Source organism: Podarcis melisellensis (genome assembly GCF_964234715.1).
Source record: "Podarcis melisellensis genome assembly, chromosome: 7".
NCBI classification, from domain to species: Eukaryota; Metazoa; Chordata; class Lepidosauria; order Squamata; family Lacertidae; genus Podarcis; species Podarcis melisellensis.
The window spans coordinates 44,859,420-44,875,807 of record NC_138539.1 but is presented as its reverse complement, the minus strand read 5'-3'; the positions used below and the strand labels follow the sequence as shown (position 1 = coordinate 44,875,807).

At 45.1% G+C, this 16,388-nt stretch overlaps 1 protein-coding gene across 4 annotated transcripts in view; it reads right to left on the bottom strand.

The window, feature by feature from the left end:
• The window catches only part of TMEM241 (transmembrane protein 241), a 46,334-nt gene that overhangs the window by 12,383 nt on the left and 17,563 nt on the right, over positions 1-16,388 (bottom strand). For all 4 annotated transcript variants that reach the window (XM_081918127.1, XM_081918126.1, XM_081918128.1 and 1 more), the window contains 6 exons: positions 12,722-12,770; positions 11,320-11,365; positions 9,606-9,641; positions 8,345-8,379; positions 7,050-7,119; positions 4,819-4,912 (listed from right to left, as the gene is read on the bottom strand). In XM_081918127.1, the coding sequence (XP_081774253.1) occupies positions 4,819-4,912; positions 7,050-7,119; positions 8,345-8,379; positions 9,606-9,641; positions 11,320-11,365; positions 12,722-12,770 (330 nt within the window). The remainder of the gene's footprint in view (positions 1-4,818; positions 4,913-7,049; positions 7,120-8,344; positions 8,380-9,605; positions 9,642-11,319; positions 11,366-12,721; positions 12,771-16,388) is intronic.

Genomic DNA, 16,388 nt, shown 5'->3' with positions numbered 1-16,388 from the left:
GTTGCATAACAAAAAGTGATATGGGTCTACGACGTGTTTATTTAACTTTTGATGTTGACTGGACATTGATCACAATAAGCATCTTTCTTATTCTGTGCCACTCAGGTTGGATCTTTCACACAGTTTATGTGATAGTCTCACACATGGGAGATCAGCTGGATAGCTCAGCTGGTTAAAGTGTGGTGCTGATAATGCAAAGGTTGCAGGTTCGATTCCCATAAGGGACAGCTGCATAGTTCTGTATTACATGGGGTTGGAATAGATGAGCCTCAAGATCCCTTCCAACTCTATGATTCTATTCTATTCTAAAAGGAAGGAAGAAGTAATGATGGATGATGGGAAGGGAAAAGATGGTTGCTTTCCAGTTGCTATTTGTTTATTACATTTTGATCCTGCCCTTTTGCCATGATGGGGCTCAGTGTGTATCTAGGATTCCCAGTTGATCTTCCAACTAGGTACTGACCAATCTTAAACCTGATAGGCTACATCAAGAATGCTGCATCATATGCCCTGGGACCACTGGATGGCTGCAAGGGTTGGGACCTGGGAAATGTAATCAACTGGTTTGCAAAGACTGTTGCCTTAAGTATAACTGTATATCCGGGCAAGGAGGAAGTATTGATGCAAGACTGGAATATATTCTATCCTAGTTCTGTAACTCAGCAATAATAATGTTACTGCATTAACTCACAATATCACCAGGTAAATAGTATTTCTTCATTCTCTTCCTTGGGCACTTCTTGTCTACATTTAAAATGTGGTTTGCATAGGCAACTTTCTCCTACTTTTATTAATTCATTCATTGAATCGCCCTAAGGTTGCAGGGTGAGTTACACATCCAGTAACAAGCAATAAATGCAATACAGTAATTAAAAGTGAAATGTAAATCACTAAAACCTCTAAAACCAGCACCCAACCATCTCACTCACAGTATTGCTCATATCTGAAGGACAATATAAATTAAATGCGCCACTAATGCTCAAAGGCCTAGTAAAATAAGAATGTTTTCCCTTGTTGCCAGAACCTGCTCAAGGGAAGCTCATTCCAGAGCCAGGGTGCTGCTCTACAAACATTCATTTGCAAACTAGTCATGTTGTATAATTATTTGTCTAACACTACATAGCCACACTATGTAGTTCTGCCTTCCTGCATATTCTGTTTAGATGCCTGAGTGCGGTTAATCCACTGAGAGCTGTAAAAAAAAATGCTGTGTTACAATTTTAGACATTGTTTTTGATAGTTTAAATAGTATGAACAAGATTAAATCTCAGATATTTATTAATCAAGTGTATACACTGCTTATCATCATAATGTGACCATAATGTGGTATCAGCTTGTTAAAGGATTTCTACTTCCTCTTCCTCATAAATTTAATAATTACCGTATTTTTCGCACCATAGGACGCACCGGACAATAGGACGCACCTTGTTTTAGAGGGGGGAGAACAAGGGAAAAAAATTCTTCTGCTCTCTGCCCAGCGCCCCTTCAGCGAAGCGGCAGGAGGCTCTGCGCAGAGAGTGGGAGAATTTTCCCCCTTTTGTTTTCCCGTTCTAAAACAAGGTGCCGTTTAAGGTGCGTTCAGGCGGCTACCTTGGAAGCCTGGAGAGTGAGAGGGGTCGGTGCGCACCGACCCCTCTCGCTCTCCAGGCTTCAGGTTCCTTTCGACCTGCTCTTTGGGGCTGGCGGGGGAAGCCCACCACCAGCCCCAAAGAGCAGGTCAGGGAGCAGCGGCCATAGGCGCGCGTCACCTCTCCAGCCGGGAGAGGGTCGCGGGGGGCTGCTTTAGCCCCGCGCGTGCTCTCCCGGCTGGAGAGGTGACGCGCGCCTATGGCAGGAGCCTCCATAGCCGAGCGTCACCTCTCCAGCCGGGAGAGCACGCGCGGGGCTAAAGCAGCCCCCCGCAACCGTCTCCCGGCTGGAGACGCGGGGCTGGGGCGGGGGAAGCCCGAGCTTCTCCCTCCCCCAGAACGGGACCCAGAGCCATGCCGAAGCTGCGCGCAGCTTTGGCATCGCTCTGGGAGCTTTCGGGGCTGGGGGAGGAGGAAGCCCTCCGCCAGCCTCCAAACCAGGTCGGGAGACAGCGGGAGGGCGCGCTGCGCCTCTCCCGCTGTCTCCCGAGTTTGCGGGGCTGGCGACGGGGAGGAGCAGGCTTCTCCCCCCCCCCCGCCAGCCTTCTAGCCAAGTCAGGGGGCAGCGGGAAGGGCGCTCTGCGCCTCTCCCGCTGTCCCCCGAGTTTGCGGGGCTGGCGACGGGGAGAAGCGCTCTTCTCCCCGCGGCCCGCCTGCAGATCAGGTCCGGGGACAGAGGGAGGACGCGCTGCGCCTCCCAGCTGTCCCCGGAGCTTGTGGGGCAGGCAGCGGGGAGAAGCGCTCTTCTCCCCGCGGCCCGCCTGCCGATCAGGTCCGGGGACAGAGGGAGGACGCGCTGCGCCTCCCAGCTGTCAGCGGAGCTTGCGGGGCAGGCAGCGGGGAGAAGCGCTCTTCTCCCCGTCGCCCGCCTGCAGATCAGGTCCGGGGACAGAGGGAGGACGCGCTGCGCCTCCCAGCTGTCCCCGGAGCTTGCGGGGCAGGCAGCGGGGAGAAGCGCTCTTCTCCCCGTCGCCCGCCTGCAGATCAGGTCCGGGGACAGACGGAGGACGCGCTGCGCCTCCCAGCTGTCCCCGGAGCTTGCGGGGCAGGCAGCGGGGAGAAGCGCTCTTCTCCCCGTTGCCCGCCTGCAGATCAGGTCCAGGGACAGAGGGAGGACGCGCTGCGCCTCCCAGCTGTCCCCGGAGCTTGCGGGGCAGGCAGCGGGGAGAAGCGCTCTTCTCCCCGTCGCCCGCCTGCAGATCAGGTCCGGGGACAGAGGGAGGACGCGCTGCGCCTCCCAGCTGTCCCCGGAGCTTGCGGGGCAGGCAGCGGGGAGAAGCGCTCTTCTCCCCGTTGCCCGCCTGCAGATCAGGTCCGGGGACAGAGGGAGGACGCGCTGCGCCTCCCAGCTGTCCCCGGAGCTTGCGGGGCAGGCAGCGGGGAGAAGCGCTCTTCTCCCCGTCGCCCGCCTGCAGATCAGGTCCGGGGACTGAGGGAGGACGCGCGGCGCCTCCCAGCTGTCCCCGGAGCTTGCGGGGCTGGCGGCCGGGAGAAGCACGCGTCTCCCCGCCGTCAGCCTCCAAACCACATCGGAAGACAGCGGGATGGTGGTGTTCCGCCTCCCCGCTGTCCCCCGACCTTGTGGGACTGGCGCTGCGGCTCTCCTGAAGCCTGGAGAGTGAGAGTGGTCCGTGCGCACCGACCCCTCTCGCTCTCCAGCTTCAGCGAAAGCCTGTATTCGCACCATAGGACGCACACACATTTCCCCTTCATTTTTGGAGGGGGAAAAGTGCGTCCTATGGTGCGAAAAATACGGTATGTTAGATACTGTACCAAGGTGTTGTTATGGAGACAGTTTTGAAGACTTTGAAGCACTTTCAGTGCAATAATTAGTGCTGGATGCTACACGACTATTATCAAGCTATCTCTATGGAAACCAACCAAAAGCTGACTTAAAGCTGCAACAAGACACCTGCCCCAATCTTTTCCCCTACATCCTGTTCAGATATTGAAATTGCACACAGATTGAACTGTCAAATTCTGATTAATTATATATATGCATTCTGGCAGATATGCAAGACATACTTAGGACCCAAAATTGAAAATGAATTAAGACAACAGAATGAGTGTTCGCACACATGTTTTTTTGAACAGGAAACCAAAGGAGGAGGAATTTGCCCCTCTCACAGTTCATGTGCAGGTTCTCTGATGTGAAACATGCAATGCTCACAGAGGATACTGTGAGGATTTGAAAAACCCAAACATATAATGGATACAATATTAAGGATTTTTTAAATAAAAGGTTTTTTATGACCACCATGAAAATCATTATTGGATCTGTTGTCTTATTTAAGCCAATTTTCACGTTGCCACTAATTTTATCCATGATACAATCTGGAGCCTAATCTCTGAATAACAGTGTAACCAGAAATGAGGTTGTCACCATGGAAACCGTTACTGATGAACCAAAATGGTGTGTCTAGAAACTGATACAGTTCCATACTGTAACACCGGATGAATATATGCCTTTTTATTGTGGGATTCAACCTTTGACTTTTTCACCTCTTCAGATTCATTAATCTGCAGGTGCATTCACAAAATCAAATTATTATCACACAAGAATAATACTGCAGCCCAATTTGACCCGATAATCACAAATGCCATTTAGAATTACCACCCCACACATTAATTTGCTTTGGAGAGGATGAATACCATCCTTTTGCCACTCTAATGACCATTCATCTAATAAAGGTGGGTATAAAGTATAGTTGGAGGAAAAAACTATTTACAGTAGGTTATAATGAGAATAGGGACGCAGGTGGCGCTGTGGGTTAAACCACAGAGCCTAGGACTTGCCAATCAGAAGGTCGGCGGTTCGAATCCCCATGATGGGGTGAGCTCCCATTGCTCGGTCCCTGCTCCTGCCAACATAGCAGTTCGAAAGCACATCAAAGTGCAAGTAGATAAATAGGTAGCGCTCTGGCGGGAAGGTAAACGGCGTCTCCGTGCACTGCTCTGGTTCGCCAGAAGCGGCTTAGTCATGCTGGCCACACGACCCGGAAGCTGTACGCCGGCTCCCTCGACCAATAAAGGGAGATGAGCGCCACAACCCCAGAGTCGGCCATGACTGGACCTAATGGTCAGGGGTCCCTTTACCTTTACTATAACGAGAATAGGCTGGAGTTATAGGAAAGAGTGACAGATGCTCATTCTTAAATACCTAACCAAAACAGAGCTGCACACATCTTACCTTTGCTAGGAAACTCCAGGCTGCATACTGTCCTGAGGATGTGTTGCTTTTCAGCTTCAGGGAATATAAGGTCAGAAGGAATCCCAGAAGACCGCTGCAGAAGGTGGTAGTAGACAGCACCATTAATGGAGAGAATTCTCATTTTCAACTAAGGATCCCTCCAGACCGGAGGGTGTATTCTGCAAGATGTCATTGACACAATAATAGTGCAATAGTGGTAGAGTTATACAGTACTAGACCATCCCCACAAATCATTCCACTTTATGAGATGTTCTGCAATGCTTCCAGAATATTACTGCACTACTGTTGTCTGTAGGGGCACTTGCAGTATAGCACAACAAACTGGAGGAGGGGGGGACCCTGGGGAAGAACACTTTTATTCTACTAGTGCAGGCTTCCTCAAACTTGGCCCTCCAGATGTTTTTGGCCTACAACTCCCATGATCCCTAGCTAGCAGGACCAGTGGTCAGGGATGATGGGAACTGTAGTCTCAAAACATCGGGAGGGCCAAGTCTGAGGAAGCCTGTACTAGTGCAAGATACCTACACTAGAGACTGAAGTTTCCCCATACAAGCATTGAAAATGTGTTCCAGAAGGTTGGGGGACCCTCCAAATAAGATTTGGGGGATGCGCAGAAGGGAAGAAACAGCAATGCCACTGCCCCACTGGAATTGCACTGGTGCTGCTTTGGATGAAAACAACCCCTGAAATACTTGTGGAATAAAAAGCAATAGGATTTCAGCAGGAAACTGTGGAGCATGCACTGGCTGAAAACAAAGCAGCAAGGCCACTCTGAAATGTCTGCAGCCACTAACAGTATTGAAAGTGGGATCAAATATAATCACCACGATAACCATCATAAGCACAAATAACCAGGAATGCACCATAGAAATGACATCTTTCAAAAGTAACAGTCTTTCAAAAGTAACAGTCTTAAAGAGATGAGCACTGAAAACTGCAGTGTTTATTGGACAGGGCAAAAGGCAGTGGCTTGGCTCCTCAGTTTGTTTTCTCTGAACAGGAAGCTTTAGATCTAGCACTGAATCCCACTGGCAGAAGGGAGGAGGAGGTAATTTTCACCAATTCCCCCTTCCTCCTGCAGCTGCTGCAACACTGTTCTACAGTGGTCCACCATCCTTCTGGAAATACTTTTTGGGATGAACAAACTCCTCTTCCATGGGTGACAGGCTCCCAGGAACAGAAATCTGATCCTAGGATGTTCCCACCAGCAGCATCCAAGCTCAGGATTCAAACCAGTGTTCTGTAATGACTACAGCATTCTGTCTAGATATAGGAAACCCAGATTCAAATATCTACTCAGCCATCAAGCTTGAAGCCAAGCTGAGCTTATTGGTGAAAGGGCAGGATACAAATATTCTATTATATCATTTAATTTATTATATTCATGTATTTTATTGTTATTTCAGCAGCTAAACTCATGGAAATGTTGCTGTAAAATTTATAGCCATGTCCAATAGAGCAAAGCTTCTTTTTTCTCTCCAAATCAAGCAATGGCACTTAATCACTAAGCAGGTATTCCCAGGATTGTAAATCGCCTTACAGTACAATCCTGGGCATGACTACTTAGTGTGCAGAAAGACTGGCCTAACTAGGGGTTTTGGACACACTTGAACCTAAAAATAACTAGGCAGCCACTCAGCAGTATGAGAGGCAGATCTCACCATTAAATAAATACATAAATGAAACTTTGGGCAACATGTACTACTACATGCTTAGGAGATGAGCAACAAAGAATTCAATTCTTCCTGGGTAGCAAGCAGTTTCCACTTGAATTAATGGGATTTTTAAAAAAACTTTCCCCTTTTAACCAACTTGCAAAGCCCTCCAAATAACAAGATGTACAGGCAAATAAATCCACATGCTAATAATGGAGTATTATGGTCTAATTCTTTGTAATCACTGAAAACAATGTGATTTATGAAGACTAATCCAATGCTGAGCCATCAAGAGACGCCTTCAGTGAATACTTTACCATAGGATGCCGAGCAATTTTGACATCCCAAAAGTGCTGTGGAAAAATATCGCACAACATGTGCTTTGAGAAGCCCAGCTCATGGAGGGGGTGGGAAGATGTGGAGAAGAATGAGAGAGCTGAGTTCTTGATCCTTCTTAGCATTTCGGTGGTTTGTGCCAGAAAAAATATTGTCCTTTTCAGGTTTTACATGCCACTAACTTTGACAAACTCATTCTGGTAAAGGAATATATATTACCTGGCAAAGCAACTGCTGTGAAACCTGTAGAAGTAAAGGAATGGAAATTCCAAGGCACTAAAGAGATCACCTGTGGAATAAAATAATTGATTCAACTAGCAAAAAAAGCACTCAGTTAAATCTCTATACAGAAACTCCATTTAACAGGTATCCTTTGGTTTAAACATGTTTTTATAGCTTCTGGACTCCTTAATTGGCCATTACTCTTATAAGGCCCCTTTCTCACCATTTTGAGCTGCACCTGATTCTTATTAGCAGTTCAAAGAGAGGTTGCAGGAAAAGGAAGCGGTGTGTTTTTAGTGAACACATTTCCACTTGCAAAAAGATCTATGTTGGATACTACATTTTCCAATGGAAAAGCATAAGCTCTGTTCACTGTGTTCACTGTTCAAGGTCATGAGGAATTAATTTGTTTCCACTACTGGCTTAGAGGAATATGAGAGAACATAGCTGGAAACTGGCCTTGGAAGTACTGATCCAATATTGCTGTAAACCTGGAACACTCTATGTGGTGGCTCAACATGCAAATTTATAAATGACAGTTAATTGCAAAGGCACCCCAACTCTCCAGGTCCCCCCCCCAATATTTCAATCTGTAAATCCGCATGGTGCTCCGAACTTTCTGCTGTTCAGAGAAGGTGCAGCACACAACTAACATTCTAAATAGACAGCACCAGAACTTCAGTTTCAGCATTACAATTTGGACCAGGTTATATCCCATTAAAAACCAGTAACAGAAATAAATATTGTACAAAATAAAATATCAGGTAGTATGACCAAGTTTCTAAGATTGATTCCAGCTTCTAAAACTCTCAGTTAAATCCCACCTCAATCTACTAGTATGATCTACATCAGGCATAGGCAAACGGCCCTCCATATGTTTTGGGACTACAAGTCCCATCATCCCTAGCTAACAGGACCAGTGGTCAGGGATGATGGGAGTTGTAGTCTCAAAACATCTGGAGGGCCAAGTTTGCCTATGCCTGATCTACATGCAATTGTTATGATAGGCAAACAGAACTCACTTTCTAGAAAAGATTTCCCAATAATTTCAGTGCAAGGAGATACTCCCCACTGATGTAGTTTTGTATGTACAGATCAGCTAGCTCCATAAAAAGGAACAACTACCTACCTAAATGCAAGTGACCCACCTGTGCACCTGAACGCACACAGACCTACAGATTGGGGTGTATGTGTGTGTATCTAACAGATTATATTCCTAAACAGCATATCTAAGAAAATGAAACCATACCCATACAATTAAAAAACCCACTTATAATTTTCAGTTCTTTTACCTGCTGGGTGGGATGCAAAAGCCAACATCACCACACTAAAAATAAAAAAGAGAGTACAGTATTAATTCCCTAGACTGAACAACGATGTCACAGATTATGCCATCTACCAAATTTGTAATTTAAATAATGTAGACGCTTCTGCAATTTGAGCTAAAGGGCAATAGAAAGTGTGTAGATGTGAGGTTTTGTCCTCTGCCATCACACATCAGACAGTATCCTTTTAGGAAACAATACAATAACCAGAAATGTTTTCTGGATATCTCTATAGGATTATTTTTGTGTGTATATAGGCATGTGTGATAAGGTCGATACAAAGTTCTTAAACATTGCTGCAAGAGATTTATGCTTTTCCCCTCTGGCAAAATTCCATTTAGATTCCTCAGAATGCAGTGACTGCTCTGAGGCATGAAATTATACCTTACACTGTTCAGAGTGTGTCACACTTCTATAATGAACTATTAATGCATGCAAAACCAGCTTTGGAGCCCCATAACCTCACGATCTTGCTAATAAAAAAATTCATTTGCCTTTCACTGTTATGAATGATTAAAGTGAATTTGATTGACCCCATTAATGCCCCCCAGCTTGGGTGTCTATGGAGTTTGGAGCAGATTGAGTACTGTACTTTTTATTATTAAAAAAAAAACAACAACCCTCAATTTCTGTGTTCTGCAATAAATTATGCAATTCATTTTTTCATACTTAATTGTGGTTATGCTACTAAAAGAAAGTGGCAGTCATGACTCTTGGAAATCTGATACAGTACCAGCTACTTTTTTTCCTGAGATTTCAAGAGAAACTTGCCTCCTCACTTTCAAGCGCTCTCTGCCTGCATAAGGTGACACATCCCTTCCCCTCCAATTATTATTATTATTAAATGTATTTATTAAATTTGTATACCACCTTATACCTGTAGATCTCAGGGCAAATCACAATATAAAATTACAATATAAAAAACACTGAGTTAAGGGAGCTGGGGTGCAGGTAGAGGGGTGTGCATGTGAAGAATGGCAGGGAAGGGAAGATAAAGTCTGGAAGCACCGTGGAATTTAGGATGTCTCTCTCTAAACGGTGGGGGTGCATGCACTGCTTGCCTACACTTATGCTTACTTGTGGAATTGTAAATAAAGCAAATATTATGGAAGCCACCCCCCTAAAAAGGCACAAGTCTTCACTACTCTCTCTTCCAAAGGAAAGCAAACCCAGATAGGATTGCCCTGAAGCAAAAAACAAACAGAGAAAGGAAGAATGCAAGTTTTACCTGAATGCATAGTTTATATATTGTTGCTGAGAATCACTAAAAGAAGAAAATAATTTTATCTGTTATTTGGGGGTGAGGTCTAACCACAGTCTAATATTCCACCAAATATTATACCTAAGAATCCCTAAAAACCAATCATATGATGTTGATGTTATATTATTACTCATGGCATGTTTTCTTTATATTGATTTGGGCAAAACTACCCATGTTTCAGATTTCTGCTTGCCTGACTATTGTTGGCAAACCCAAGACTTTAGCACAGGAGTTCAGTCATAGCTCAGTAGCACACAAACAACCTCTCTGCACTTCTGGTTGAGTGCCAGAGAAGAATTGCCCTGGGGAAGGTGGAGAGCTATATTTATCCATGGGACACAACCCCACTCAATGTGAGCCGCCAGTCATAGAGAGTGCACAGGCCAGACTGACCCTTGCAGGCCATGAGAACAGGTAAGAACCAGCCTGGGCTCAACTTCCCAGAATTGCTGCCCTGCAGCTGAAAAGGAATTGCTGGGACAGTGTTTTGACTCCTGAAAACGGCATTGCCAAGTTTCCAGGTATAACACTCCTGTCCAAAACATAAATGAAAGGCGACATAATTTCCGCATGTTCGGAAGTTAGCAGGGTAGCTGGTCTACAGTGGAACCTGTGCCTCAAATGTTACTGGCCTCCAAAAGCCTCAGCCAGCAAGGCCACTGGGTCAATGATGATGGGAGCTGGAATCAGGCAACATCTAGAGGGTTCTGGTCTATAGAGGAGTGGGGAATACCGTATATACTGTGAGGAAGACTCCCCCCCCCCCGCTCCTAGCACGCACGCACGCACACACACACTACAAATCTGCTCTGGGGGATTAGGAGAACTAACTAGCTTACATTATTTTAAATTTATTCCCAACCATTTCATGGCTGTCTGGCTGCTTGATAAGCACAGAGTTTTGAATTGCAGCTAACATTAAAGGAGTCACAAGCAAATGGCAGGATCATCACACCTTCTCGACAGAAACGCTCTCAGAGAACTACATTACTAGGCCGTGTGACCCCGTTGCAAAGCCATTATGTCCTTGACAGAATTTATATCCTTCTAAATTAGGAGAAAAAAGGGAAGATGAGCATTAAAGCTGCAGTGAAGAAATTGCTCTTAAATGGTTGATTGATCGTATGTAAACCTCACGTTCTTGCCAAGACCCACTCTCAAAGCAGCACACAAGCAAAATCCACCACGCTGTAAGTAACTCATGTATGTGTGAGATATAGAGGGGAGTGATGTTAACAGCTCACTATTCCAGACTCATGACCACGTATTTCAGGTAGCTCTTGCCATAGTCTACTTGGTAAATTTATTCATTTGGGGTGCTTTAAACGAAGGGGGGAGGGACCTAAAGTTTTTTTTTTAAGTGCCTCCATCAAGATTCTACTGACAGAGATATGGAGACCTCAATTTATCACTGACTATACAGCTGTGCCTCAGTCCCTTTGTTCTTACAGTCACGACAACAATCTGTAATTAAAATAATAATAATTATTTATTATTTATACCCCACCCATCTGACTGGGTTGTCCCAGCCACTCTGGGCAGCTTCCAGCATGTATATAAACATAGTAAAACATTAAACCTTAAAACCATTACACCTCTTTCTCCTGATCTTTTTTTATTATTCTGTAATAGTGGTTCTTCTCTTTTACATAACCCTCTTTAAAAACAAGGGGGAAATCACCTTAGAGAATTTGGTCTCCATGAATTATAATATACTTTGTAAGCCCCTGTGAATAAAAGGACACAAAACACGTAAAATTCCACACTTGAGCATTATTTAGCTGTTTATCTATCCCCACCACCATTCAGATTAGGAGTAGTCTTCACCTACAAATACTTGAATCTTTATATGAGAAGCAACTTCACTATTTCCCATTCATACCAGTAGACATTCCCTTTTATGCTTCCCCCCTCCTTCTGATTTGTTGACTCTGTAATGCTGATTAAATACCAACATGGTATGCATGCAGATACTGGTGCATGCAGCCTGTTTTTAAAATAATTTCCCCCACCCAGGAAGTACACCAATAGCACGTGGTCAGGCAACTGTAAATTTGCTTGTGCAGTTTTTTAGTTTTCTGCAAATCAGAGAGAGAGAGAGACTGTTCTGCCATCAGAAATAGTTACAAGCAGGGCTGAAAAACAACTGAAAGCAATTAAAGTGATTCTCAGCACACATTTTCCAGAATGCTGGGCAAAATATTGGGTATTGAAATGTTTGATGTGGTTTGCTTGTGCAGTTTTCTGGATTTGTGCAAATCTGAAGGATCAAGTGGGAGGGAAATATTCAGGTGCACACCAGAAATAGTTATGAACACTGCTGGAAAAGAAGTCAAATCACAGATGAGGTAGTGGGCATGGAAAGGGGAGTAGCAGAAAGTGACAATTGATCCACCCACCACAAAACGCCCCCCAAAATGATCTGGAGCAGTTTGGAGTCTGATTTCCCTCAACACTGGATTATCTCCATATAGGATAAAGCTGAATTTATAGGAGGAAAGCATTGAGAATGGTGTTGTTTGAGGGTAATGGCATGTGGACTACAGAAATGCAAACACTTTGGAGCAGATAAGCCCCAAGTCATAATGTGGACAGCTAGGGACCAATTTAAATTTGGTATCAATGTGATTGTTAAAATCTATTTGCAGTTAGAAAAATCTAAACTTTTATGCAGCATTTAAGCTACTTTGGCTAATGCCCAGTTTTGTAGTTATGCATTTATTTCCAACCAGTATAGATCAAAATCTCATTTCCTTTATTTGTTCTCACTCTTCAGTGCTCTGTTCTCTCCAAATCATTTCAGAGCTTTGATCTGCCTATATTTGTTTCCCCTTCCATTTTCATGGTGTCATACAATTCAATGCAAAGTTGGATTCATTCATATACCTTTGGAAGGAACACACAATACGCTTCTGTTCCAAGTGGAAGCAATACAAACAAACTCCGCTTATGCAATTTGTTGGCTATTGTACTGAGGGACAAAAGCCAGAAAACTGGGAGCCTCAGCCGAAACGCTACTAAAATGAAAAGGAGCAGCACTTATGCATTACAGCTTAATTTTCACAAATTTATTAAAAACTTACCAATGCATAGCAAATGGATGAGGGCCCAAAAATAGCCATCTGTGTCAAACTGTAAAATACAACATCAAAGCAAACAGAGATAAACACCTCCTTCATAAATGGTTCCAAGATGTAGTTGCTGGAGGAGAAATGTTCTAGGAAAAACAATATATTAAAAAGTGCTCCCACTTTGTATCAATTTCAGTTTAATTTATTAGTCATTTGATATCATGTCTTCTTTTCATGTAGCAGCAACAAAAACAATAAGACATGTGTTTGGGTATCTACATCGAAAACAGACTTCATTATGTAACACAGGCGTAGTCAAGCTTTTTATACCTACCGCCCACTAATGCATTTTCTTGATGGTAAAATTTCCTTACCGCCTACCAGTGCTGAAGTAACATGTGGCGTAGAACCCCTACCGCCCCCCTGGAATCCTGAAACGCCCACTAGTGGGTGGTAGGGACCAGGTTGACAACCCCTGGTGTAACAAAAGGTATTATCTGCTTTGTATGGGAGGGACTGGAGGACACGGGTGGCGCTGTGGTCTAACTGAGCCTAGGGCTTGCTGATCAGAAGGTCGGCGGTTTGAATCCCCGCGACGGGGTGAGCTCCCATTGTTTGGTCCTTGCTCCTGCCAACCTAGCAGTTCAAAGGCACGTCAAAGTGCAAGTAGATAAATAGGTACCACTCCAGCGGGAAGATAAACGGCGTTTCCGTGCACTGCTCTGGTTCGCCAGAAGCGGCTTAGTCCTGCTGGCCACATGATCCGGAAGCTGTATGCCAGCTCCCTCGGCCAGTAAAGCAAGATGAGCGCTGCAACCCCAGAGTCGTCTGCGACTGGACCTAATGGTCAGGGGTACCTTTACCTTTATGGGAGGGACTGAGGGCTAGCTCCACCACTGCCACCAAGATGTGCTGTGTCCATGCCTGCAAATCTGACTGGCATGTAAGGAAGCTTGATTCATGCACAACAGTGTATGCGCAGAGCAGCAGCCGGCATAATGGGACTGAGTCATCCTCCCAACACCAGCATTGTTGCAGCATACCGGAGGGACCTGCGGTTGGGCAAGGTGCTGGTGAGGTCAGGACTACGCAGTTCTGCTGCCACCCTGCCCCATGCCAGCTCCTTCCAAGTAAGCTGCAGTGGTGCTAGTGCTGGTAGGGCGGCTGTGGCTCTGCCCCACCGCACGGATCACATCCAGCATAGAGCTTCACCACAACAAAGTGGGGACTTTGACTCTGGTCTCCCTTCATGTGGAGGAGTGTTACATTGATGTGCATATAGATTGTTTGTACCAGGGATGAACATGAGATGGAGGCTGGTCACACCAAGTGTTGGTGGTGGAGGGCTTGCAACTCCACAATCCCCACCCTTCCACATGTTCTCTCAAAGTATAGGGCATGTGTGAGCCCCCCATAGACAAGCCTTACCTTGGGGAGAGAGGGATCTGGGTGGTGGTTTCTCATTGGCACTCACTACTGGCTTTTTTCTTCAATGCGAAGGTTTGCCTGCTATGGCTACAATCTTGCTTTAATCACTTAAAAAGTGTTTAGCCTGCCTTTACATTAATGCTTGAGGCAGCTTTTAACAGAGGGCACTCTCAAGAAAAATACAAATTATAAGAGGGACAAAAAAGGAGGTAAAACACAATTCAAACCAGGAAGGTTAAAAACTTAATGGCAGGCTGGTTGGATGGATGCCTGTCTGAAAAAGGAAGGTGTTTTAAAAGTGATGGAAGAGGGGGTGAGAGGCACCTCCCTAGGGAGAGAGTTTGAAAACCAACTGCGGGCACAGAGAAGGCCCCCTTCAAATCAAATCAAATCAAAACTTTATTAGCAAAGCCAACAGGCCACAGCTATGCAAGAATTAAAAATAAAATAAAAATAAAAGGAAGATAAGAACAAGCAGAAGGAGGTCCGTCAGATGAACAAGTCTGTCACTCAGATGGTGGCCCTCAATTTCACAGCTCTCTCGATGTACCTCGCGACCTTCTCTGTTATCTGACTATCCGTATCAGATAAGAGAAAAAACAGTGTAATGTCTTGTGAACGGCCGGGGTTGGAGAGAATGAGTGGAGTAATAATCTCATTCCTTAGGTCTTTGTAAAGGGGGCAGGATAGGAGGACGTGGGACACTGTTTCCGTGTTACCATCTCCACATGGGCAGAGTCGTTTTTCAAATGGAGTCTTTTGGTAACGACCTTCGAGTACGGCAGAAGGAAGAACATCCCATCTAGCCAATGTAAAGGCACGTCTGTATTTTGGTATGGTTACTTTAAACAAATATGAAGCTGGAAAGTCAAAATGGGAAGGGGGAAAGTAGGTATACCATGGGCACAGTTTCTTTAAGATAGTCAGGTTGTTTTGCCGTTCAATGTCTTTCAGGCGCTGGCCTATTAGACTCTTTGCTTTAATGAGGCCCATTGATAGTAGGGACTGCGAATGCAGACCGCATGTAAGGAGTTTTTGATGCACAGTTTTGAACCACTTGCTTTTGTGAGGGTCTTGCGTTACTAGAGGCAGTAGACCGGGTGGATTTAGATTAAGACGAAGCCAATAGTTGAGTGTTCTTTGCCAGGTCTGAGTTTCTACAGATGGAAGGCAGACCTCGAGTCGTAATGCTGCGTTTGGAACACAGGAGGGGACGCCGAATATCTGCCTTAGGAATTTAGACTGAACAGTTTCAAGACTGGAGCAGTGGTTCCCCGTCCAGATTTGTGCCCCATACAGTAACTGCGCCAGAGGTTTTGCTTGAAAAACTTCAAAGGCTGCTGGGATGTATCTGCCCCCCTTCGTGTAAAAGAAGCGGGACAGCATCTTAATACTTTGAGCTGCTTTTTCTTTGGCATATTTTTGATGGACATCCCAGGACCCGGTCGACTGGAAAACGATACCCAGATATTTGAAGGCTTTAACCTGTTCAATTGTCTGGTTATCCATCCTCCAGCTGTACTGTCTGCATTTCCTTGCAAAAACCATGATTTTGGTTTTCTGATAGTTTATTGCCAGTTGCTCTCTCCTACAGTATGCTGAAAATTCACCTATGAGCCTATTTAAGCCTATTCTTGTTCGAGATAGGAGTATCGCATCATCAGCATACAAAAGCACTGATATTGATTTATCAGCCAGTTTGGGGGCATGGAAGTCCGGAGATGACAAACAGTTAACCATATCATTGATGTAAAAGTTGAATAGAACTGGGGCCAGGATGCAACCTTGCTTGACCCCCTTGCTGACAGGAACTGGTCCTATAAGATGGCCATTTAACGAAGTTCTTACATACAGCACCGTGTCTTTATATAAACAGCTGATCAGAAATAATAGTCTTTTGTCTATACTTGATGTGCTCAATTTATCCCAGAGTCTTGCACGTGGAATTGAATCGAAAGCAGCCTTTAGATCGATAAAGGCTGCGTATAGCACCCCACGGGATTTTTTGGCATATTTGTCAATTAAATAGGCTAGGGTGAAGCAATGGTCTATGGTGGATCTGCCTTGCCTGAAACCCGCTTGCTCTTCCGCTAGAATAGCTTCAGTTTCCAGCCAGCTAGTTAGCTTAATATAAAGATGTTTGGCATATAGTTTGCTGGGTATAGGCAGAAGGCTGATTGGTCTATAACTCGCCGGGTCTGGCATAGGTCCTTTTTTATAGATTGGAATAACTATTGCCTCTGTCCAACCA